The sequence below is a fragment of the Sapajus apella genome, unplaced genomic scaffold (assembly GCF_009761245.1).
Source record: "Sapajus apella isolate SASKATOON/1434 unplaced genomic scaffold, GSC_monkey_1.0 scaffold78, whole genome shotgun sequence".
NCBI lineage: Eukaryota > Metazoa > Chordata > Mammalia > Primates > Cebidae > Sapajus > Sapajus apella.
This window is the reverse complement of record NW_022437018.1, coordinates 1,018,126-1,043,644: the sequence shown is the minus strand read 5'-3', so window position 1 is coordinate 1,043,644 and position 25,519 is coordinate 1,018,126. Positions and strand designations below refer to the sequence as shown.

Below are 25,519 nucleotides of genomic sequence, written 5' to 3'. Positions count from 1 at the left end.
ACACACACACACACACACACACACACACACACACACACACACACACATATATATATATTTAAATAGAGAGCCTGAAACCCTTCTTATTCCCATCTAACCTCCCACACAAAGGATCCTGATACATTCCAAAGTAAAGGTATTGATGATCTATCTATGTCCATGAATGTATTTACAGCTATCTGCTTGTTGCTAAAAGCTTTACAGAATTGGGAATTGGGTTGGGACACCTAAAAAGGAACTAGTTTTCAGTATATCCCCACTGCCATTCCATGACTCTCTAGTGAAAGATTATGTAGCTCTGGATGCTATTCTTCACTGGTATAAAACTGCTGGCCCGCAGGCATGTTTCAACAGTATAGGTATGGTGAATGCACAAGTTAATCACATTTTAAACAGTATTTTTGCAAATTTCATTTGTAAATTAATAAAAGAATATAAAAACTCAAAAGTTAGCTTGAGTCTAGGAATAGCCCCCTGAGGCTGAGCTTTAGGGAAAACAAATACATTTTTAAAATTACTATCATAGATGGTAAAAAAGAAAGAACAAGTAATAAAACTATAGTTTTGTCCATTTTCACTAAGCCTGGTGATATCACATGAAAGGATAGATCTTAGAAATAGAAGGTGACCTTTGTACAATCATGTATTCCAATCTACCTTCATGATTAATAAACCAAAGCCAAAAGAAGTTTGGCAACTCACTCAAGGACTCATGACTTAGCAGAAACAAGGCCCAGATCTCCTACTGAATCAAGTGTTCTTTCCACTATACCAAGATAATCTTATGAGCAGGAATTACACATCTTCCCTGTGGAGTTCCATTAATAGAGCCTCTCGGGTATACACAGTATATCCAAGAAGAAACTTTAGACATTCTGTTAAAATTGATGAGTGTAGAACTCTATCCATAGAAGAATCTAATAGACTGCCACCAGGAACCTCAATGGCTGAATTTCCACTCCTATTTCAAAGCTGCTGTGCCTATGTCTGCTTCAGATAAAGATTTCCTATGGGAAGATGGGTGGGACACGCAACATGCTGATAAAATAAAATGGAAAACCACTGAGGTTTTAAATTCTTTCTGCTGATCTGATTAGTGAATGCTGTCTGGAATGAACTTTGACCAGTTGGATGCAACTATTGGCTCTACTGAGGCACAGCTTGCAAATTCAGTGTTCTGAAAAAGCATTCATTATTCCACAGCACATAACACTTGGTTTCTGCCCTTGGCATGTCTGTCTTTCTGAGACTGGGACATATATAAATTTGACATTCAAGAACTTTATTGGAAAGCCTTCAAAAATTAATCCCATTCCCTCCTTCAAATTTCTGCATATTTCTCTAAACACTTTTTTGAGGTTCATTACTATGTATTTGCCCATTCGTGACTCATCATCTGGCTCAATTCCTTTCAAATGAGTGGCACCCAATAAATATGTATAGAGCATTTCCAAAACATACATGCAACAGATGCACAAAGAAAGTGGACTAGGGAGGTAGACATTATTTTCCTTCATTCTGTGACTATCTTCAGGATACTATGTCCTGTGACTCATAAATTCTACTAAAACAGTGGGAAACTAAGAAGAATTAAGACAAGTAACACTGCCAGATTCCACACTATCGCAACCAGCATTCTTTTCTTCTCAGTGCGATGATCTCGGTCAGTATGCAAGGACACACATATTTGAAACATAACTGCCAATCAAGAATGATTATTCACTAATACAGTGATTATTGTTTAATACAGCTGCAAAGAGGAGAATTAAACTTTCCCCCCATTTTCATGTTCTGCATAGGGCAAGTTTGGTTAGATCTTTCTGAAGAGATCTGTTTTCAGGTATGACCCTTGTTAAGGCAGGTTTTCAGGCAATGCCTTGATGAAAAAGATATTCTCAGCATTTGTCACACTGTTGACAAGAAAACCCTCTGAAACCACAACCACCAAGGTGTCAGATTAGTAAGCCAGTGGTTAATGGGTAGAACCAACCCAATGGCTGAGACCACTGGCAGAGATTATTCAGATTTTAATGTAAAAGCTGAATATTTATATTCACCTGAAATTGCAAGCAGCATTTTCCTCCTGGCACCAAAAGTAGTTATTCCCAGCTCCTTCAGATCCTGATCTGTGAGAGTGAGGAATGTCTGAAGATCGATCTGTGGGTAGAAAGGTCAATCTGTAACCAATATATCGCTTAGTTTCTTTCTCACTGTAGGATCAACTTGTTATCACACTTATTTATTAATTATGCTCTGTCTACCTCCAGAAAAGAAAGGTAGTAGCACAAACCTAAGAAACAAGAATTAAGAAAGATGGTGAAATGGAAGTGATAATTCTAGCAGAAGACTTAGCTATGAGCATCCTAGAAACTACAGCAAAAAAGAAAATACGAAGATTGTATCATTTTTGTGAACTGATAAAAGGAAGAACATTATCTGTTGAGGAAAGAAAAAATAGGTCTTTGGATTTTGAATTGGTTAACTATATCTTTATAAGAAGAAACTAAATAATATAACAGATGGTATCTTCCTTTGTGTCCTACATAGGATTGAAAGAAGAATTCCCAGACACAATCAGACCTACAGTTCACGTGGCTCAACCCAGCAAACTATCACAGAAAGGGATACAAAAGAAGTATTTGCAAAAACTATAAAACTGTACTCTCTGGCATCAGAAACAAAGTATGAAGGTAAACTGCCCAAGGATCCCCCAACCTTCCTTTAAAGATAGTGTGGAAGAAGAGAAAGACAATGGATTCTGAAGCCAAAGAGACTTAGGTTCAGATCCCAACTGTGCCATTACTAGCTATGGGCACAGAGGGTTGACAATACTATATCTTGCAGAACTGTTGTGAGCATTCACTATAACTACAGATATAAAGCGCTGGGCTTACCAAAGAGGCTAATTGGCAGCTATGGTTACTAATAATGCACGTTGATAGGTCATCTGTGAAAGTTGCTAAATGAATCCTCAACATGCTTACAATAAATTAAATCTCATGAAGTTACTTAATGGGGGAATCTTGTTAAATCCCATCTGAGTATTAGAAAATATCCTACATGAAAGAAGCAGATTACCAAATTTCAACACACCATAAACAGATAAAACTTTTCATTAAATGATATTGAAGATAATTTAAATTGTCCTGTTTTGATGTGATCTTAGAAAACCCTAGACCATCATTTATCTCAGTTCTAAAGATATGTTTTCAAAAATTCTATAACAAAGACTCTTCAGCTCAAATGTTCCCCAACTTTCTCTTAAAGGACCAGATGTTAAATATTTTGGGTTTTGTGGGCCATATTGTCACTGTTGAAGTTATTTAATTTTGCTATTGTAGCTGGAAGAAGGCCTTATACAATATGTAAACAAATGAATATGGCAGTGTTCCAATAAAACTTTATTTACAAAATCAGGCAGTGGGCCTGCAGACCACAGTTTGCTGATTCCTGCTGTAGTTTATAAAATCTTAAATTAAGTCCCTCTGGCTTTATACTTTCATGTTTTCTTCCTTCTTGGTGTAATTGGAATAAGAAATACCTATAATTTAATATGCTTCTTCAAATAAGAAATAAACATAGATGAAAACAAACCCAGAATATCATTGAATAATATTCAATCCCTTGCTTTTTAACCTTTTGTGCCTGGACATGTTAAAATACTTGTGCTTTTTAGCTTCCCAGTCAGCTATCCTCATCTAACCAACAAGACTAAATATATTCTTTAATGCATTGATTATGAAAAGTTTATTCATCTGAGTGTTCATTTAGCCAAGAATTTTCTAACTCAGATGTAGGAGAGGTTAAGTGAACACTAACTCAGACATAGGAGAAACAGGAAAAAAAACAATGTCCTGAAATTTAATATACACAATTGCTCTTTCAGTGCAAAAAACAAAAATGCTCAGCATTTAAGGTTAATAATTTATGGGACCATGGGCAGTACACTGAATTTTTGATACAAAGTACCTAATAAAAGCCATAGACTCTTTATTAACTGACACATGCCTAGAAATTACTGACTAAATCTGATGTTCTGTAGCATTAAAATAAGCCAACTAGCATCAAACGTGGACCATGTCTTGATTTGACAAAGACACAAATGTACAGAACCATTTTAATTTTCTGACACTTTGGGCTAGCTGTGCCCCAGCAGTATGAGTGCTGTTAAGAAGAATCATGCCCAGAGCCTCTTTTCTTTATACCAGTACATAATAGGATATGGCTAATCAGTTTGACCAAAATCCATGACTGTGATTGTTCAGAAGACATCTCAGTTCTGTCTCAGTTCAGGTAAAACCCAAACGATTAGTTAATGAATAAATTAACATGTTGGAAAAAAAAAAAACATATATTCTGTGAGAACAGACTTCGGTATGAGAAGGCTGAGTCAAAAACAGCCAGAGATATTTCAGATGCTGTTACTTACTTTTAAGTGCCAGAAATAAAGATAACAGATTCAAAAACAATCATGTTAAATACAGACTTGTTGCTGACCTTAAGGGAGCTGTGACTACAAAAATTCCTATGAATCAATATATCAATTGGGTTTTATTGCTAAAACTGTTAGCTGTTATACATTTTTTGCAAGTATTTTCTCTATTTCTGCTATCCTGTGTTTACTAGCTGCATTAAATAAATAAGAAATGAGATGACATTTTTCTTAGTAGCAAGAGCAAGCTATGAGACTTGAATAAATGCTCAGTGAAAGCATACTCAGGTCAATAGGTGACTTCATTCTAGAAGTCAACATACATACAACCAAAACAGATACCTGTGAAAATAAATAATGACTGACCTCTTGTTGCTGGAAGACATCTGTGTATTTGCCCAGGCCCAGTTTGCTGAAGAGCTCAGGGAGGTCAGAGCCTTTGAAAGAGCTATTTAGGTTACAGCCATTGCTTCCTGTCAGCGAGGAAATGCAGTCCATGTAATTGCTACTGCTGAGATAGTGTTCCGCTGAAAGGCAAAGGAGAGAGAGGTTTGAAGTGTAAATGCCCAGAGAGAACATGGTTTAATGAAAAGTTTTAATTACCTAAATATTTCAAATTTCATTGTTCAGCTGAATAGAGCAGTAGCTGTAGAAATACAGCAATCTTTTACTGAAATATTGGCTTTTCATTAAGGAAATGCTGGTTATTGCTTTCAGCAAGGCTCCTGCCATTTAAAAGGCTCCACTTGGGAGGCAGAAATTCAGCAACAGTGCCTCTGTAGTTAATAATCATTCATCATATTCACCCTGAGTAGTCAGAAGCATTTGTTGTTTATAATTGATTTGATGTGAATTAAATGAGGAGCTGGAAAAAGGATCCCTGGGACAAAATAAAGGTGTAGAAAGTTATTACAAGTCCAGGCTCCTTTTGGATGGCAGGGTAGCTCTGTGTATCTATCCCTGTGTTTTCCTTCAGTGAAAGGAATTGTATGACATTGCAACACATAAATCCTATTCTCTAGAAAAATATAATTGGGTAGCAAGGTCACAAAACAGCACACTTCCAAAATAAAGAGTAATGTATAAACTGATAGGAATGATGCTGGAATTCCTGGATTTAATTTGACATAAATAAATCTGTCTCTGGGGAAAACTTTGAAGATGGCAATGCTGAATTTCACCCTGGTTCTGCAACTGCTTTGGTGGGCAAAGGTATCAACACACCGTGGCTCACAGACCCAGTGCAAAGCAGGGCTGAGTGATGGACTATTGAACCATGCCAAGTAAGAAAGAGAGAGAGACACACACACACTCTCTCTCTTCCTTGGAGATTTTAGCAGAGTGCAGGCATTCTACCTCCCAGACCAGTAATGAGCTCTTGCCTATGTGGGAAATCTGTCTTCTTACACTAAGGATGTGGCTTCAGGAGAGATCCCCAAAGAGGTAAAGGAGGATGACACTGACCAAAGCTAATCAAATCCATCTAGTCTACTCTGGGGATCCATGCATCTGCCAAACCTAGAAATCTTGTTCTGCACTGTTTTGGGTGCCACTGATCGCTTTCTCCGGTTGTCTTCATCTCCCAATTGAGATGTCCTTTATGATTCTCAAGCAGAAGGCATCTCCTGATAAGGTTTCTTTTTCTCATAAAGATAGCTGTTTATCTCTTGGGGTGAATATGTAGAGAAAGGACCCAAAACCACACCCCAAGATACTGAGCCCTGGGATACTCCACCATTTACAGGTGAAGCAGAGGCCCCAAAGTCATAAAAACAATTTGAGGAGGAGTGATTATTGAGGTACTAGGTCAAAGGTGACACAAAGTGGACTGCAATAAGCAAATTGCGGTGAATGACCATTGGATGTGACAACGTGAAAGTGGCTATAAGGCTGCCCATAAAATTTATGGTCCAAATGATACATTAACTTTTTTTTTTTTTTTTGAGAGTAAAAGAGTTACTAAGAATTAAGCTGCAGCAACTGGTATAAATAGGGACGCCCAGGGAAAATGGAAAACATTGGTGACGTTGACAAGGGTGTTAAGAGAAATTATCTACAACTGTGCTGTCTAATACAGTAGCCATTGGTCACATATGTCTACTGAGCACCTGAATTGAGGCTAGTGGAAATGAAAATGCTTTGTCAGTACACAAAACACTGCAGATTTTAAAGACTTAGCTTACATTCTTTCTTATGTTGTACAATCTCAATATTTATATTGATTACATATTTAAAAGGAATCATACATACATTGGGTTAAATAAATTAGTAAAATTTTTAAAAACAAGTGTTTAAAATGTTCATAGTGATAAATATTCAAAATAGCCTATAACTTATTTTTTTGTTCTTAACTACTTTTAGTTTCTATAGTCTCTCTTAAACTCTCTACACCCTAAAAAAGTGATGAAACCCAAATGACATTTCTTTTTATAAGAAATTTGGGTTCTTATTAAGATGTAGCCTCCATCTGAATCTTGAACTTCAATTCAAACTAGTACAGTCAATTATCCAATGTTAAATGAAGGGACAGGAGATAAAGAGAAGCACCAAATGAATGTATCTTGGGTTAGAGACTGGACATCATTTACACCCTCCATCTGTGCCTGGCACCAGCCTGACTCTCAGCTGGATCATACTGTCAGTGGTGGAGCATCCAGCCACTAACTAATGGAAACTCTCCAGGCTACTATTGACAGTGCATTTAGGGATGAAAGAGTTGCCCGTAGTTTCTTATTTAGACTTGGCCAACGACCTGATTACTCCTTTCAAATCTGAGACTCCTGACAACACAGCGGACATGATCGATAGTAACGTAACAACTGACTGTTACTGAGTGTCTACTAGGCTCAACTAGATTGCCTTTCTTCAAGGAGTCTTCAAATACTGTACATGTTTTAGGATTCCAAATGTGTCAAAAACCCTGCAAAAAGGCATTGGGGCATAGCTTGTGATGACAATGTCAGCTCTCCTGTTTATACAGTCCAGGAGTATGGGTGCTGTTGTAGATAAAACAATGGGCTCATGCTGACTTTCGGTCAGATTTGCTAAAAGCCAGAGCCCCCATTCCGTAAGTTAATTTTTTTCCTGTTTATGCTAATTCAGCAACATCTATTTATAAACTGAAACCCTGCTGTTCACCTTTAGTAGCCACCCACTAGGCACTCTTTCTTCAATGGTTTAAGATGCTAACTGAATCATATTTTTCTCAACCACTTCTTTTTTCTTTTTTTTTTTTTTGAGACAGGGTCTCATTCTGTCACCCAGGCTTTTAGTGCAGTGGCTCACTTACTGCTCACTGCAGCCTCAAACTCCTGGGCTCAAGCAATACTCTCACCTCAGCCTCCCATGTAGCTAGGACTATAGGCACATGGACACCACGACTCCCAGGTTTTGTTGTTGTTGTTGTTTTAGTAGAGATGAAATTTCACTGTGTTGCCCAGACTGGTCTCAAACCCCTGAGCTCAAGCTATCATCTAACCTTCACCACCCCACGTACTGGGATTACAGGTGAGAGCTGCCATGCCTGGCCTCAACCACTTTCTTACATCCTTGTCTTTTCGTTATCACCTGGATGGATGTGTGTGCATTACCCATTCATGCATTTGTTTCACAAATTTTTACTGAGCAGCTACCTACAAAGTGTCAGTCCATCAGGTATTAGGGAAGAGTTAACTAATAAGGCAGAACAGAACAGAATGCCTGACATGTGGGTACTTCATAAATGTTTATAAAATGAATGAATATGGTCTCTGGCTGGCAGAACACAAATTCCCCAGGGAGATACAGATACGTAGATAAATAATTAACCTTTGGTAAGGCAAGTGCTAGAGTGAAAGCATGCACAAAATGCAGTGAAAGGAGAGAACCAGGTGGCCTGCTTCACTGGGAGAAACGAGGACAGATTCACAAAAGAGATGGCATGTGAATTACACCAAGCACTTGAAGTCAGAAAGGCCACAGTGATACTCTAACTCAAAACACATTCTAAACTAGGTATACCAAAAAGTGAATAAAACACAAAGCTCACTTGATTTGTTTTGTTTGCGCTTAGGGCTGCCAATAGAAGCTGCAAAGTCACTATGACTTGTGGGTCCAATTCCATTTCGGTCTCTCCAGTTATCAGATTCGCTTCCACTTCCCAAGTGTTCGCGACTGTTGGATCGTGAAAGGGACATTGATGAGCCCTGTAAATAGACAAAGCCAGATAAGGAAATGTTTAATCAGGTGGGTTTCTCAGGGTGGGAGGAGGAAAGCATCCACATTACACCACTGCCATTTACTTCTCTCGCCAACCACTGCAGCTACTCATGAGTGCTGACTCCCAGGAAGGCTGTGGTACCTGCCTACAACCTTTGCCCTGCACCACCAAGGACACCTGGTAATTTACACAGTGCAGTCTTGTTCTTTCATTACGGGGATAGATCATGAGGGAGAGTTCTGAGGTCCCCCAGTATAAATAATCCCTTCTCTAAAATTTGGAAGAGTGGATGCTGAGACTCCTTCCAATTTTGGACACCACGAAGCAAATCTTCCACCTGGTAGAGCAAAGATTCTCTGCCTTGTGATATGCAAGAAGTCTGCCCACTTCTACAATGTCCCAACTGCCTCCCTAAGGACCACTTTATTCTATTCTTGCTGCTCATCCCCCTATAATCCATTTTCCATAAATCAACAAGACTGATTTCTTAAAATGCAAATTAAAACAAACATGCCTCTGTGTAAAGTCCTGTAACATATTTCCACTGTGCCTTACCATAAACTGACAGGCTCCATAATCCAGCCTCTGCCTCTCTCCAATCTCATCTCTGATGCTCCCCAACCCTACCGACTTCTACTCCAGGAACTCACCAGCTGGTTCTGGGATGATCGTGCCAGCCGTTCCCTTGGCCTACTACTCTTTCCCTAGATCTTTATGGCCTTTGCTTGCCATCTAGGTTTTAACTTGAATGTCATCTGCTCATAAGGTCTGCTTTATGACTACCCAATCTAAAGCAGTTCTGTTTTGTATGTAACAGAGTCTTGTTACCTAAAGCTTTGTTTATTTTGTGTTTCTACCCATCAGAAAGCAAGCTCCATCTGTGAAAGCAAGAACCTTGTATTCAAGCAATGTATTTCCAGTGTATAAAATTGTCTGGAACTAACACAAGATGCTTAGTATTTGTGGAATTACTGAATTAATCTCAAAGATTCCTTTCCCTATAACTATGGAATACCTTTGCTAACTTCCGGGAATGGGTATAGGGAAATGAAGTTTTTTGAGACCAAAAACTGGCATTTCCAATGAAAATACCTTTATTATTTGTATATCTTTGAAAAAATATCTTGAATATTTCTACTCCTAGATTTGTAAGATTTAAGATAATCAGACAACTCTGTTACTATCAGTGCTAGAGAATTGAAAGCCATGTTTGATTCTCAATGCAGGTTTTGATTTGCTCTGAGAATATGTGATCATTACTCATGCTTTTAAGAGATGGGTGGCAAAAAGAAAAGGAAAATCCCAAACCTCTTTGTAGCTTTATTGATGTGACAGACTTACTGCAGGTAAAAATCAGCCTTTTATTTGCCTTTTGGTAACCCAATATAAGAAGACAGGGATAGGGTCATATTTTAGAATCTTGGATAAAACAAAAAAGCTTCAAAGTGCCTACTTCTTATCGAAAAGATCTCTTAGAAATAGATTAATTTCTCAAAGCACCCTAAAACTGGAAAAAATTGCTCAAGCCGACCTTCTCAACAATATTGAATACAGAGTTTGAAGTATCAAATTATCGCCTCAAGCAAAGTTGCTACAGAAGGAAACATTTGGTCCCTGGCACACTGAGTGAGCAGCCCTCACCCATCAGGACCTATTGGTCAAACATGCTTGTTCTTTTTACACATAGGCATTCTCCTTGTGCATCTGGATTTATTTTTCTTTTGAAAAGGAAAAAGAGTAGGAAAGTGGAAGGTGTTTTTTAGCCACTCTCCAACTTAAAATCATTAGTGCCATAGCATAGATGTGCTCTCTATCTTAATAAAAATCTCCTTCTCTACTTTTCCCCAGGCCCTTCCCCTCTTCCTAATCTACAGAGGCAAGCCTCACTGAATTGCCCTGTTTTTAATCCTTTTGAGCTATGGAAGAATAAAGGAAAAGACATACACATGCAGGTAGCCACTTCTGCAGAAAATCAGACCATGCTATGTGCGGGGCCCTTTTCTTCCATTTCAAAGAATTTGGGATACATGAGAAAAAGCTCAAGTCTAACTTTCATACCAGGGAGAATCTACAACACCATTCAGAAAAACAAACAAAAAGTGATCATATCTTTCCATTAGTAGCACATAAAAAGACAGTGAAGAAAAGCAAATTACATGGTTAATACCCATGCTCCAATCCAGCAGGTTTCACCCACCACCCCTCCGAAATTTCAATGTGAATGTCAGGCTGCTAGACACTGGCCAGGATGATGGGGCAGACTAGCCCAAGATAGCCAAAGCAAGAAAAGCCATACGAAGAAGTTCAGCCATGGTGTCAGGGACCCTGCACAGTTCTGCCTACAGAAAGTGATCTCGGATCTACCTGTCTTTGGGCAAGTACTGGAGTGGAAAAGCCTTTAGGGCTCCTATGCCTTTTCCTGCCCTTACCCTCATGGGGTTACATCCCTTTACAGCAGAGTTTCCTGCAGGACACATGCATCACAATTATACTAGATTCTTGCTGAAAACACAGATACAAGGTTCTCACTCTCTACCTGTTGAGTGAGATCCTAGGAGAAAAGTCTAGATTATTAAGCTCTCCAAGTAATTCTTAAGTTCATAAAAGTATGGCAACATGGCTCTAGATCAGTTACATACCACCCTTTGCTATGGACTCTCTCGGGTTAAATCATTAAGAAGAGAAGTGTAAGTAACCTTGAGTAAGACACTTAGCCATTCTGGGCCCCTGTTTTCTCGCTAGGAGTTTGTGAGGATTGAATAAAATTGTAGATGAACTAAATGAATGTGATTTAAGATAATCACTACTATTTTCTTAAATTCTTATGTGTTCATACAATACTCTAAAATATTCCTTTGAATATAAAAAAGTATAACTAGGTTGAATGTGCAGAAATACTTCCACCAATAAGCATTCATAAACATAATCTCATCTTTCAGCAAGCCCTTGGTTTTCTTCAGGACAAAGGAAGTCCTCCACTGGAAATAATAGCCATTCAACATCAGTAAGAACAGGCCAGGCAATGGTGGTTTACTCCTGTAATCCCAGAACTTTTGGAGGCCAAGGTGGGTGGATTGCTTGAGCCCAGGAGTTTGAGACCAGCCTTGGCAACATTGCGAAAACTTGATGCTACCAAAAATACAAAAATAAGCCAGTCTAAAAACGTGCTCTCAAAATAAATAAGCAAATAGATTAACATTTGAAAATAAAACAAATTTAAAAAATTTAAAAGAACCTCATGCCTATAATTCCAGGACTTTGGGAGTTTGACACAGGCAGATCACTGGAGTTCAGGAGTTTGAGACCAGCCTGGCCAACATGGCCAAACCCTGTGTCTATCAAACAAACAAAAAGATTCGGAGGGAAGATCCAAGATGGCCAAATAGGAACAGCTCTGGAGTGCAGTTCCCAGAAAGTATGCAGAGGGTGAGTGATCACCACATTTCCGAATAAGTTTTTACTGCCCATATACCAGGAGATTCCCAGGCAGAAAAGTGCCACGAGTCCCCAGCACAGCTGTTTCAGCCGGTGCAGCAGGTCTCTGCACAAAAACTCACACAAATCTGGGTGCCATTTCAAGTGGTGCCTGGAACACCTGGGAGACAGCTTCCCATTCAATTGAAATAAGGGCTGAAACAGGGAGCCAGGTGATCTTGCTCTGTGGGTCCCACCCCACAAAGACCAGCACTCTGAAACGCTCTGGATTGAGAGTTTCACAGCAAGCAGAGCTGGACCCGGGGGGGTCCAACTCTGGGGGGGGGGGGGGGGAGAAGGTTGTCTGCCAGTACTGAGGAAGTTCTAACCATACCTCTACAAACAAAACCACAAGGAAATTCAAACAGCAGCTGGGCAGAGCACATGGCAGCTCAGAAACGCCTCTGCTGGCAGACTGTGACTCGGCTACCTCCTCACTGGACAGGGCATCTCTGAAAAAAGGCAGCAGTACCTCAGGAACTTATAAATAAAGCTCCACCTTCCCAGGACAGAGCACTGGGGAAAAAAAGGCAGTTATGAGTTTCGCTGTAGTAGACTTAAACATACCTGCCCAGCAGCTCTAAACAGAACAACAGAGCTCACAGCTCAGCACTTGAGCTCCTATAAGGGACAGACTGTCTCCTCAGCAGCTCACCAAACCCCATATATCCAAAGAGACACCTCATAAAGGAGAGCTCAGGCTGACACCTCGTGGGTCTCCTTCTGGGACAAAGATAACAGAAGAAAAAACTGGCAACAACCCTTACTGTTCTGCAGCGGCTGCAGGTGATCCCCAGGCAAGCAGTGACGGGAGTGGACCTCCAGCAGTCCTAAAGCAGAGGGGCCTGACTATTAGAAGGAAAACTAAAAACAGAAAGAAATAACTTCATCAGCAACAAAAGGGATGTCCACTTAGAGATCCCAACCAAAAGTCACCAACTACAAAGACCACACATAGATAAATCCACAAAGATGGGAAGAAACCAGCGCAAAAAGGATGAAAACACCCAAAACCAGAATGCCTCTCCTCCTCCAAGGGATCACAACTCCTCACCAGCAAGGGAGCAAGGCTGGATGGACAATGAATCTGATGAATTGACAGAAACAGGCTTCAGAAAGTGGGTAATAACAAATTTCTCTGAGCTAAAAGAACATGTTCTAACCCAATGCAAAGAAACTAAAAACCTTGAAAAAAGGTTTGATGAAATGCTACCGAGAATAAAAAACTTAGAGAAGAACATAAATAAATTGATGGAGCTGAAAAACACAAGAACTTCAAAGTATATACAAGTTTCAATAGCCGAATCAACCAAGCAGAAGAAAGGTTATCAGAGATTGAAGATCAACTCAATGAAATAAAACAAGAAGGCAAGATTAGAGAAAAAAAAATGAACAAAGCCTCCAAGAAATATGGGATTATGTGAAAAGACCTAATCTACCTTTGATAGGTGTACCTGAATGTGACAGAGAATGAATCCAAGCTGGAAAACACTCTTTAGGATATTATCCAGGAAATCTTCCCCAGCCTAGCAAGGCAGGCCAACATTCAAGTCCAGAAACAGGCTTCAGAAAGTGGGTAATAACAAATTTCTCTGAGCTAAAAGAACATGTTCTAACCCAATGCAAAGAAACTAAAAACTTTGATTATCTCAACAGATGCTCAAGGAAATAAGAGGACACAAACTGATGGAAAAACATTCCATGCTCATGGTTAGGAAGAATCAGTGCTGTGAAAATGGCCATACTGCCCAAAGTAATTATCCCCATCAAGCTACCTATGACCCTTTTCACAGAACTGGAAAAAGCCACCTTAAACTTCATATGGAACCAAAAGAGAGCCCACATAGCCAAGTTAATTCTAAGCAAAAAGAACAAAGCTGTAGGCATCACGCTACCTGACTTCAAACTATACTACAAGGCTATAGTAATCAAAACAGTATGGTACTGGTAGCAAAAAAGAGATATAGACCAATAGAACAGAACAGAGGCCTTGCAGGCAATGCCACATATCTACAACCATCTGATCTTTGACAAACCTGACCAAAACAAGCAATGGGTAAGGGATTCCCTGTTTAATAAATGGTGTTGGGAAAATTGGCTAGCCATGTACAGAAAGCAAAAACTGGACCCCTTCCTGACACCTTATACTAAAATTAACTCCAGATGGATTAAAGACTTAAACATATGACCTAACACTATAAAAACGCTAGAAGAAAACCTAGGCAAAACTTTTCAGTACATAGGCATAGGCAAGGACTTCACGACTAAAACACCAAAAGCACTGGCAACAAAAGCCAAAACAGAAAAATTGGATCTAATTAAACTTCAGAGCTTCTGCACAGCAAAAGAAACAATCATTAGAGTGAACCAGCAACCAACAGAATGGGGGAAAATTTTTGCAATCCACCCATCTGACAAAGGGCTAATATCCAGAATCTACAAAGAACTAAAACAGATTTACAAGAAAAAAACAACCCCATTCAAAAGTAGGCAAAGGATATGGAGACACTTTTCAAAAGAAGACATATATGAGGCCAACAAACATATGAAAAAATGCTCATAATTTCTGCTCATTAGAGAAATCCAAGTCAAAACCACATTGAGATACTACCTCATGCCAGTTATAATGGCAATCATTAAAAAATCCGGAGACAACACATGCTGGGGAGGATGTGGAGAAACAGGAATGCTTTTATACTGTTGGTGGGAGTGTAAATTAGTTCAACCATTGTGGAAGACTGTGTGGTGATTCCTCAAGGACCAAAAAATAGAAATTCCATTTGACCCAGCAATTCCATTACTGGGTATATATGCAAAGGATTATAAATTGTTCTATTATAAAGACACATGGACACGTATGTTCACTGCAGCACTGTTTACAATAGCAAAGACTTGGATCCAACCCAAATGCCCATTGATGATAGACGGGACAAGAAAAATGTGGCACATATACACCATGGAATACTACGCAGCCATAAAAAGTGATGAGTTAGTGTCCTTTGTAGGGACATGGATGAATCTGAAAACCATCATTCTCAGCAAACTGACACAAGAACAGAAAAACACTGCATGTTCTCATAGGTGGGTGTTGAACAATAAGAACACATGGACACAGGGAGGGGAGCATCACACACTGTGGTCTGTTGGTGGGGACTAGGGGAAGGATAGCAGAGGGTAGAGAGTTGGGAAGGGATAAAATGGGGAGAAATGCCAGATACAGGAGACAGGGATGGAGGCAGCAAACCACACTGCCATATATGTACTTATGCAATAATCCTGCATGTTCTGCACCTGTACCCCAGAACCTAACATGCAATAAAATATATTAAAACAAAAAAACTAAATCGTTAAAAAAAAATCTTAGTTGGGCATTGTGTTAAGTGCCAGTAATCCCAGCTACCTGGAAGGCTGAGGCAGAAAAATCAGTTGAACCCAGGAGGCACAGGTTGCAGTGAGGCAAGATGGCACCTCTGTACTCCAGACTCTGTCTCAAATAAGAATAATGATGAAATAAAGAAATTTAAAATATCACTAAGAACTGACAACCATCATGATAAGCACTGGATGCCCTCTCCAATGCTCTTCTCAGCACAACCTGATTGAGACGGCTCAGATGAGTGACGTCACTCACCAAACTATACATCTGGTCAGTGGTGGCTATCAGAACGCTGCACTTGACTGCCCCATTACCAAAATGAACATCATTTTTAACTTGTCCTCTTATTGGTCTTAGAAAGCAGAACTGAATGAGCATTTCTAAAGTAAATATTTCATCTTTGAAACTGGAGGAACACAGTCGATAACTTAGCACACTTCACTCTGTCAAAAGCAAGGATGGGCTGAAAGAGTTTCACCTGATGTATAGTTACCCCTAAGTTATAAGCACAGCAGTTTTATGGTCTCTGCTAACAAAAGGAGATGCTTATTTTCTCTCTGTGTTAAAATGGAAGAAAGAAGAGTGTACCTCCTAGAGCCTCAACATTTTTCATAATGGCTCCCGCATTCTGCTGCTGAAAGTAACTTCAATCTTGAAAATACAGCCTGCCAGGTTGCTACTATACCTCTGACAATGAAATTCATGGGAGACTGTTCCTTCTAATTTTTTAGCAGTAGTTTCTTTTTCATTTACTCAAAAGAGACAAAAAAGCAGCATGTTTGCTTTTGCATTTCGTCAAGAGCCTAATTTATTACAAAGAAATGAGTGGAGAAAAGGTCAATCTACAAATACTAGTTATTAGACTAACAATTGTGAAACCCTTAACCAGTATTTGTTTTCGGCCTACAGTGCTCCGGGTGAACACTGTGACTCTTGGATTAATCATTTTCATTCGTGTTTGGGTCTGTACAGTCTCCCAGCATTGTGTATGTGTGCACGCACTCTAGCTCCACCCTGACTCCCAAAGGCTTAGAGCCAAAGTCTGATACTTTGAAATGGAAAAGGCCTGCTTGGTGAATCACGTGTAGCCTGGCTGAGGAGTATGGAACTCTCTATCCCTCTTCCATATGGTAGGAATGCCAGCTTCCCAGTCTCACCCCGAGCAGTGTAGCCAACATCTGGGAAACATAAAAATTTTGGAGCTTTTGTTTGAGATACTTCTTGCTGTGTTCTTGGCACATCTGAACACACTGAATTTTTAACTCATATTTGAAAATCTATTTTTGTTGAATATTTGCTTTTTCCCCCCTATGTTGGCCTTGCTAATGAAACCCTTGGATGAAAGGACTCTATACATTTTTATGGAATATCACATCTGCCCTTTGCTTAATCTCAGCCCTACACTTATCATTTATGACACAACTCACCCTCAACAAAACACACATCCAAATTTACAACTCTTTAAGACGTGATCAACAACTTTGAGAGAATACAGATAAAAGATCATAATACACAAGAATGCATCAGTTTTATATCAGTATGGTTACAGGAATAAAAATAAAAACAAGTCACTTATTATCTTCCCTAAAGTACATGAAGAATGAGGGTGGGGGAAGTACCATCCTCTTTTGCTGAGAGAACAGACAGGAAGAATGGGTAGGACATGACTCTACAAACCTCATAAGTGGTTGTCATTGTGGGCTTATAGGACACATGATTGGCCCTTCTCAACTCCTTGATAGTTTCAGCTGGCATGGATTTAGAAAACCCCAGGCCACTCCAGGTATTTGTGGGTGTTCTGACCTCCGTCACCACTGGTTTCTTTAACATAGCTTTGGAAACAAAATAACACCAATGCTTGGTATATTTAATGCATTTCTTAATTAAAATACCGGTAAGTTGTCGTTTCTTTAATATATATGAAGAAATTATCACTGAATGTTATTTCTTAACACAAAATGCCTAAAAATATCTTAATGAAACATTTTATCCAAAGTAATGATAAATGAAAAAAATGCTACATTATTTCTTAATTGGTCTAATGCTAAACCATTCAACAAAATATATTCAATGGAATTCATGTAACTTGAATATTTGAACCCCCCAAATATTCTAGGTTTCTTTTTGTTGTGAGTGTCCAAGTTCTCAATTCACCATGAGTAGTCAAAAATCAGTTATGAGTGTACTAAAAAAAAGTATAGATTCATGTATCACATACCTTTGGTGGCTAATAGCTTCTTTTGTTCATAGTCAAATGCCTGAAAATGAAACAGAAAATATCTTGACAGTCTCTCCAAATGTCATGCCAATATTCCATGGTTAGAGAACAAAGGTTTGACTGTGTCCCAGAAATCTGAGACATGTGAAGCTTTGCACAATGTGACAGAAATCCAAGGTAAGTCTGATAATTTTAAACATGCTTCCAACACTAATTAGTAATAAATTACCACTTCTGACTATAATTTGACTGAGTTCAAATTTTTCCTTAAAGAAAAAAAAATCTTATTTACCATAAATATCAAGCACATCAGAGCCAATGTCTGCTAGAGTATAAATAGCCTAATAATAATAATGCTGAATTTCAAAATAATGCATTTCCAAAATGTTGTCATGTACCTATTGGTCTCATTAGGGTCTCAAAAATCCCCTCTTCATTTAGGTAAGCATGGCCTGAAGTGGTATGATATCCTGATAACCTAAGAAATTATTTAACCTAACTGGCATAGTCTTTGCTTTTGAAGTGAGATAAATGGCAAATGTCTAACTTTAATCTATAATGACATTAAGCAATGCCATAAAATTAATCTAGTTACTGTTTATTGTACAGGGCTAGGATGGCAACATTGATTCATTCCATTAACACTGAATGAATAACTATGATATAGTCAAATCTACGTAAGAACCAAGATAGATCATTTCGAAGAAAGTCGTGCAGATACAGCTACATTTCAAATCTTTTCTGAGTGTTATCAACTCTCCAATTTAGGAACTAGCTAAGACTAGATGTAAGCATGTCTCAGAGGCCTACCAGGAGGACCAAGGGCCAATCGGCAAGACCTTTTTAACCAGAAAGACTATACCATCATATATAAGGTACCTATATAATCCATGGTCTGAAACAGGACATTTCTGAAGATGACATGTGCTGTGAATAACAATTAGGTCAGGATAATAAAAGTAAACAGGGCTGTCCCAGATAAACAAGGACATGTGATAATTGAAAAAGCCATGTATCAGTAAAGGCAGATTTTTAGATAATGTTTTTGATGAAGTTTTAAATTCCTAGAACTAAAATGGCATTGGGAGTTAAACTCAACCGTTAATTATTAATGTCTAAAGGCAAGGTATATGGAGAACTTAATTTGCTTCTTCACCAAATAGTTATTGAGGGCCTACTGGTTAAGGAGACTATGCTCAGCTTTGTGGAAGAATACAATGAATCAAAAATGAGCTACAGCCTTGATGGTTTGTGGGTTTTTTTTTTTTTTTTTTTTTTTTTGAGACAGTCTTGCTCTGCTGCCCAGGCTGGTATGCAGTGGCATAATTTCAGGTCACTGCAACCTCTGCCTCCTGGGTTCCAGTGATTCTCCTGTCTCAGCCTCCTGAGTAGTTGGAACTATAGGCACCCACAACCATGCCTGGCTAATTTTTGTATTGTTAGTAGTGACAGGGTTTCACCATGTTGGCCAGGTTGGTCTCAAACTCCTAACCTCAGGTGATCTGCCCACTTTGGCTTTCCAAAGTGCTGGGATTACAGGCATGAGCCACCAAGCCTGGCCGACTTGTGGTCTTTGGAGGGCTGAGAAAGAGAGCTGGGGATATAGCATTCCAAGAGCAATCAGGAGATAGAGATCATTTTCAGCCAAGGAAATCAGGGAAGTTTTCAATCCTTCTCCCTGTCAATGCTCAGTGAATATTATCATTGATTTCTTAGTGATTTTGAGTCAGCTGTTCACTAACAATATAAACAAATCTAGTTAAGCTGAAACTCAAACATTACGAACATGCTCGTCCATCCTAAGAGAAAGAAACAAGAAATTGGTTCACCGCAGGTATAAACCTGATGGAAAAGGTAGCAAGAGCCACAAGACAAAAACCATTAAAAGATTATAAAGGGGATTTGATATTTATTAAATAAATTGTAATTCATATTAACTGAAAATACAACCACCAGAGAAAATGTAATAAATATATTTATTTTTAATTTTTGAGACAGGGTCTCACTCTGTCGCCCAAGCTAGAGTGCAGTGGTGCAATTTTGGCTCGCTGCAACCTCTGCCTCCCAGGCTCAGGTGATCTTCCTACCTTAGCCTCCAAGTAGCTGGGACTACATGTGCATGCCACCATGCCTGGCTAATTTTTTAGAGTTCTTGTTGAGTTGGGCTTTCACCATGTTGTCCAGGAAGGTCTTGAACTCCAGGGCTCAAGCAATCCACCTGCCTTGGCCTCCCAGAGTGCTGAGATTATATGCATGAGCCACTGTGCCCAGCCTTAAATGTCTTTTTTAAAACAGTGACATATAAAGTCCATGGCTTTTATTAAAAAAAAAAATCATCAAAAAACTTTAGAAAATGTTTCGAATGCAAAAGATTAAAAGAAAGACAAGGACCAGGTGTGTTGTCTCACAGCTATAATCCCAGCAATTTGGCAGGCCGGGGCAGGTGGATCACGACACCAAGAGATTGAGACCAGCCTGGCCAACATGGTGAAACCTCATCTGTACTAAAAATATAAAAATTATCTGGGCTTGGTAACCCATGCCTGTAGTCACAGTTACTCGGGAGGTTGAGGCAGAAGAATCGCTTGAACCCAGGAGGCGGAGGTTGCAGTGAGCAGAGATCATGCCACTGCACTCCAGGCGACAGAGCGAGACTTCATCTCAAAAAAAAAAAAAAAAAAAAGGCAAGCAGGCCGAAAACTTCAGATTGCACTGGAATTACAGTAATGTAATTTAGTTCCATTAACTAATTTCATTGACACATCTATGATGGCTTTTCTGTTTCTAGCATTTTTTCTTCCTCTTTCTTTGGTGCTAGAAGATGAAATAGGTAAGTCTACTTAGCAATTCTGGTCTGACATCAAATGTTTACAAGCATCTCTAAAAGCACTAGGCACAAAATCCTTATCTTTCACATTATGATCTATATGGAAATCAAATTTCTGCATTTCATGGTCAATATTCTATTTTGCATAATTAGCCTAATAGTTTGAAAATGGATACACTGAAAGTTGCTATTGAGGAAGTTGTTTAATCATAAAAATTATTTAAAGGAAGTTGCTTTTATGATCATAAAAAAACTGAAGCAACACAATCATCAATAATATTCATCAGCTACTTTCAAAGGACTAACATTCCACATTAGTTACTCTCATAACTATCTTTAAATGGCACCAAACACATTTATCATCTTCATTACACCAAAAACAGTATATTTATTTATCCAAGACTATGTCATGAAGCAGTAATACTTAGAAATACAGTCCCTCAAATGCATCTAAAATTTAAGTAACACATGAATAATGTTATTTTCATAAGATAGTGACACAGAGCATTCTCCATTTTTAATATATTTTAAAGAATTCTCACTTAAGCTAAATACCACTTTCTATTTTTAATGTTTATAGCAAACTATAACATTTTAATGTTTATAGCATATATACTTCAATTTCATTTTGAATGTAGCAGAGGAAAACCTAATTTCTGTACTACTGCTGAATACTCACTGAATTCTCCATGCTTGAACCCAAACACGTGACATTGAATGGCTTTCCTATTTTATGACCTTTACCTGCATGTTGACATATGATGACCGTGGGGCAAGGTGGGCCCTTTCAGAGTTTTGCTGGGCAGCTGCTGCCCTCTCTGCAGCGCGCTCACTCCCTGGAGCCTTCTTGTCAGCCAAAGGGCTTTCTGTAGCACTCAGTTCAGGATCTGAGAGCAACCTGTCAGTGCTGCTGTGAAACAGAGTGTGGAATTTAACACTGCACTATATATACACAAATGTACTGAATGTTTCCTATGTGCCACATTTACTATGCATGTTTACCATCATCAGCTATTTACACATATTCTCTCATTTAATTCTCACAACAATACTATGACACAGGTAACTTTTGTTATCCCCACTTTCCCGATGAAGAAAGTATACTGTCCAAGGTCATATTCTAATGTGAATGGCAGAGCTGGAATTTGAAATTGGGTACTCTGCTTGAAAGTATTTCGTGATGCACATTCAAACACAGTATGTATAGTATATATGGTATATAGCATATGATATAGAAGGAATAAATGTATAGACAAGATTTCTAATTTTTATACATCATGGAGATATCAATGACTCATGCATGCAAAGTCTAGACAGAGATCCAGTCAATTTGAAGGCATGTAGATGATCCAATTCATGTGTATGAAATATGTATATGATATTGGTAACAAATAAAGGTAGCAGAGAAATAGGAAATATTCTCCAAAGCTTGTTGAGCAGGACAGGCAGAGCATAAAAGTGTTTCTTACAATCAGCAGCAGATATGTGAATTACAACACATGATATGTACAGAATGCATGCACCTCAAGTTCAAATCTAACTGCAACTTAGGCTCAAATAAAATAGGGATCACAATATCAATCAAGAACTGGTTTGTTCATTCATTCATGACTTGTATTTGTTCAACTATTCAACTGTTGTGCCAAGGGAATTTAGAAAAGTATTATTGGAATACAAAAAGAGGAACAATGAACTTTGCTTGACAAAAGTTGACAGAGGCTATACAAAGGACATTTGAACTGGGAACTTAAGAGCATCTGCATGTTGTCTGGTGCCAAAGGCCAGGAGAACAAGTCAGAGGGAAAAGCATAAGTAAAGGAAAGGAATCTTGCAGCACAAACCATTGGTGGATTTTAAGCCAGAGTGTGACAAGATTAAACCTGTTTTCCAAAATAAATTACTGCAGCAAAATAAAAGATAGATCAAGCTAATCAGAGACTGGAGGCAGGGAGATCTTTCTAGAGATTGCAGCTTAAGCCAGATGAAGATGATGAGAAGGTTCAGAACATACTCAGTGATAACAAGAATAGGTATCTATTTCAAATACTTCAATAGTTTGAAGAAAGTAAAACTGTTTCTCTAATCTGTAATAAGAACATTAATTTTAAATATTAGCGCCATGTAAAGAAAAAACACAGATAAAGGAGAACTGGACAATGATGGGTAATACTGATTAATTGGCCAAAGAGTTTATAAAGGAAAATGAATTTTAGTAAGAAAGAGAAAATAAAACTATGTATGCTAATATTTGCATAAAGACACTCTAGAAGGGTATACCAGAAACTAATAAGACAGCAGAAGAAAACAGAGTAAGGATGACACACTTGTAACTATGCAATGGTAAGGAAGAGTTATATTTAATACAATTTATATAATTATAAACCAAAGTGATTTGAAAAAAACAAAGTCATGATAATGTCAGGCATTTATTTAAAAGTTTGCTATTAACTATCTTGGGGAAAAAAAGGAGCCACAGTAAGAAATTCAAAGCCAAATGGAGAATTCACAGTGGGAAAATTTCAAACAGCAAAAATCAGAATAAAAATGGGCCAGCTGATTACTGAAGAGTGGGGAGAATGCTACAGTTTCGGAGTAATACAGCCTGTTTAGAAGGCACAGATATAAATCAACTCATTAAAGGGGGAAGGGACTATAGAGAAGATAGAGAAGGATGAAAATTATCAGATATTATTCCTTAATAATTTTTTTAAAAAGATAAAATGAAAACACCCATGGATGAGATCAAACATGACTTGAATCAAAGAGTACTATTAGAGTTCAGAACAAATACACATGATTTCAAAAAATCAAAGGCTCTTTTAAGATTAAAATACATACTGTAAGTGTGAGTTTTTCGTGCCATGCAATAGCTCCACTGTCTGCCTTTTGGCACATGAAACCTTGGAGGGACACATCATCTGTTTCAAGTCACCAGCATTCCCAGAATGGGAAGGACTTCGAGGCATGCCAACTTCAACAAAAGCATCATTACAGCCTGCACAGGAGAAGAAGAAAAAGTGGAACACATAAACCACATCACACCTTCCAGTTGACAATTATCTACAATGGAAACAAATCAGAACCCTACTTTATGGAGACATAATTGGCCTGACCCAGACCTCTTTCATCTGCAAAAAGAACACCTTAACAAGTTCAGGCTGTCACAAAAACTCAATTTGAAGAGAAGACCTGCATATATTTTAAATATTTTGGGGGCTAAAAGGGTTATAAAAAGATACTCTACTTGGGGGAAACACGCGCACACACACCATTTAGTAAGTTCATGCTTTCCTGATACACAATTACCTTCACTTTAATTCAGAAACTTACAATGTAATGGGGAAAAGATTCTTTCTGTGGAAATTGCTTTTCAGTCAATCTTTCACCATACTCTTTGAAATTTTATTTAGGATGTTGTTTTTCCACATAATTGAGGTACGATGATCATAGCTGTTTACCAAAAACCAACTCAAAAATCACTGCATAGACTCTACAACCTCCTTTTTCCAAATAACCAAAATGAATTTCAGAAGAAAAGATAGTTCCTGACCTTCGGTAGGGCTTGATTTGGGAGATGCCTGCTCAGACCCACTTGTCTGGATGGATGGATCACCATGATTTGCACTCAGCACTTTTTCTCCAAGTGATGAAGTGGATATTGCACCATATTTTATATTTGGAGACTAAAATAGTAATAGAAAATAACATATAAATATGGTCACAATTTTATAAAGAGTCAAATCAAGAGCACAATCCCATTTATAACAGCCACAAAAAAAAACCGTTAAAAAAAGTGGTTAGAGCCAAAGATTTGAAAGATATCTACAAGGAGAACTACAAAACACTGCTGAAAGAAACCACAGATGATACAAACAAATGGAAAAACATCCCATGCTCATGGATTAGGAAAATCAATATCACTAAAATGGCCATACTGCCCAAAGTAACATACAGATTCAATGCTATTCTTATCAAACTACAAACATCATTTTTTTTCCAGAAATAGAAAAAACTTAGAATTCATCCAGAACCAAAGAAGTGCCGAAATAGCCGAAACAATCTTAGGCAAAAAGAAGAAAGCTAGAAGCATCATACTACCCAACTTCAAACTATACTACAAAGCTACATTAATAGCATAGTACTGGCATTAAATAAATAAATAAATAAATAAACAGACATATAAACTAGGGGAACAGAATAGAAAATCCAGAAGTAAAGCTGTATACCTACAACCATTTGATTGTCAATAAATTCGACAATAACAAGCATTAGGGAAAGAAATCCATGTTCAATAAATGGCGCTGGGATAACTGGCTAGCCATATGCAGAAGAATGGCTAACCAGACCCCTTTCACCATATATACAAATTAACTCAAGGTGGATTAAAGATACAATTTCCTCATGTAACAAACCTACACATGTAACCCCTGAACCTAAAATAAAAGTTGAAAAAAGTAAATAAAATTCATTTTAGGTGAAAGTTTAAACATGTAACTACCAGCGACTTATCTCTTATAAAGAGCAGAGATCACACTATTCTAGCAGAAAGCCATTACCTGTGCATGTCCATTTAAAGCAGCAGAGATTTTTTTGCCTTCGGTCTGCATACTGTTGATATGGACATCAACAGGAGTCAAGCCAGGAGGGGGAGATGGAGCCGTGTGCCCATAGGTGGGCACTCCAGACAACAAAATATTAGTTAATGTGGCTTGGGCAGTAGATGGAATCATAAGGTGTGGTATAGCAGAAAAACCTACAACATTTTATAACAACAGATATTAGGAAGAAACTCAGAATCAACTATAATTTTTATTAACAATAAAAATATCATTTTTGCTGCTGCAATTTCAGAAAAGAATTCAATGTTGATACCTCTGTAAACAGAGGTACTATTTACCATAGAAACACAAAACTGTTAAAATTGGGCAACACTATAGAGAATATGTAATCCAACCCTCTCATTGTACCAATGTACATGACTACCAGCAAGTTAT

At 38.2% G+C, this 25,519-nt stretch overlaps 1 protein-coding gene and 1 long non-coding RNA gene across 7 annotated transcripts in view; one reads left to right on the top strand and one right to left on the bottom strand.

The window, feature by feature from the left end:
- LOC116532957 overlaps positions 1 to 4,713 on the top strand; it is a 10,891-nt gene extending 6,178 nt beyond the window's left edge. The window contains exon 3 of the long non-coding RNA XR_004261012.1: positions 2,548 to 4,713. This is a non-coding gene — a long non-coding RNA (uncharacterized LOC116532957). The remainder of the gene's footprint in view (positions 1 to 2,547) is intronic.
- Positions 1 to 25,519, bottom strand: part of BICC1 (BicC family RNA binding protein 1) — a 317,997-nt gene that overhangs the window by 8,600 nt on the left and 283,878 nt on the right. For 5 of the 6 annotated variants that reach the window (XM_032252528.1, XM_032252530.1, XM_032252531.1 and 2 more), the window contains 9 exons: positions 25,082 to 25,278; positions 24,076 to 24,208; positions 23,364 to 23,520; positions 21,270 to 21,435; positions 17,699 to 17,738; positions 17,158 to 17,312; positions 8,460 to 8,616; positions 4,799 to 4,959; positions 2,058 to 2,157 (listed from right to left, as the gene is read on the bottom strand). In XM_032252528.1, the coding sequence (XP_032108419.1) occupies positions 2,058 to 2,157; positions 4,799 to 4,959; positions 8,460 to 8,616; positions 17,158 to 17,312; positions 17,699 to 17,738; positions 21,270 to 21,435; positions 23,364 to 23,520; positions 24,076 to 24,208; positions 25,082 to 25,278 (1,266 nt within the window). The remainder of the gene's footprint in view (positions 1 to 2,057; positions 2,158 to 4,798; positions 4,960 to 8,459; positions 8,617 to 17,157; positions 17,313 to 17,698; positions 17,739 to 21,269; positions 21,436 to 23,363; positions 23,521 to 24,075; positions 24,209 to 25,081; positions 25,279 to 25,519) is intronic. The other variant, XM_032252529.1, reaches the window with a different exon arrangement.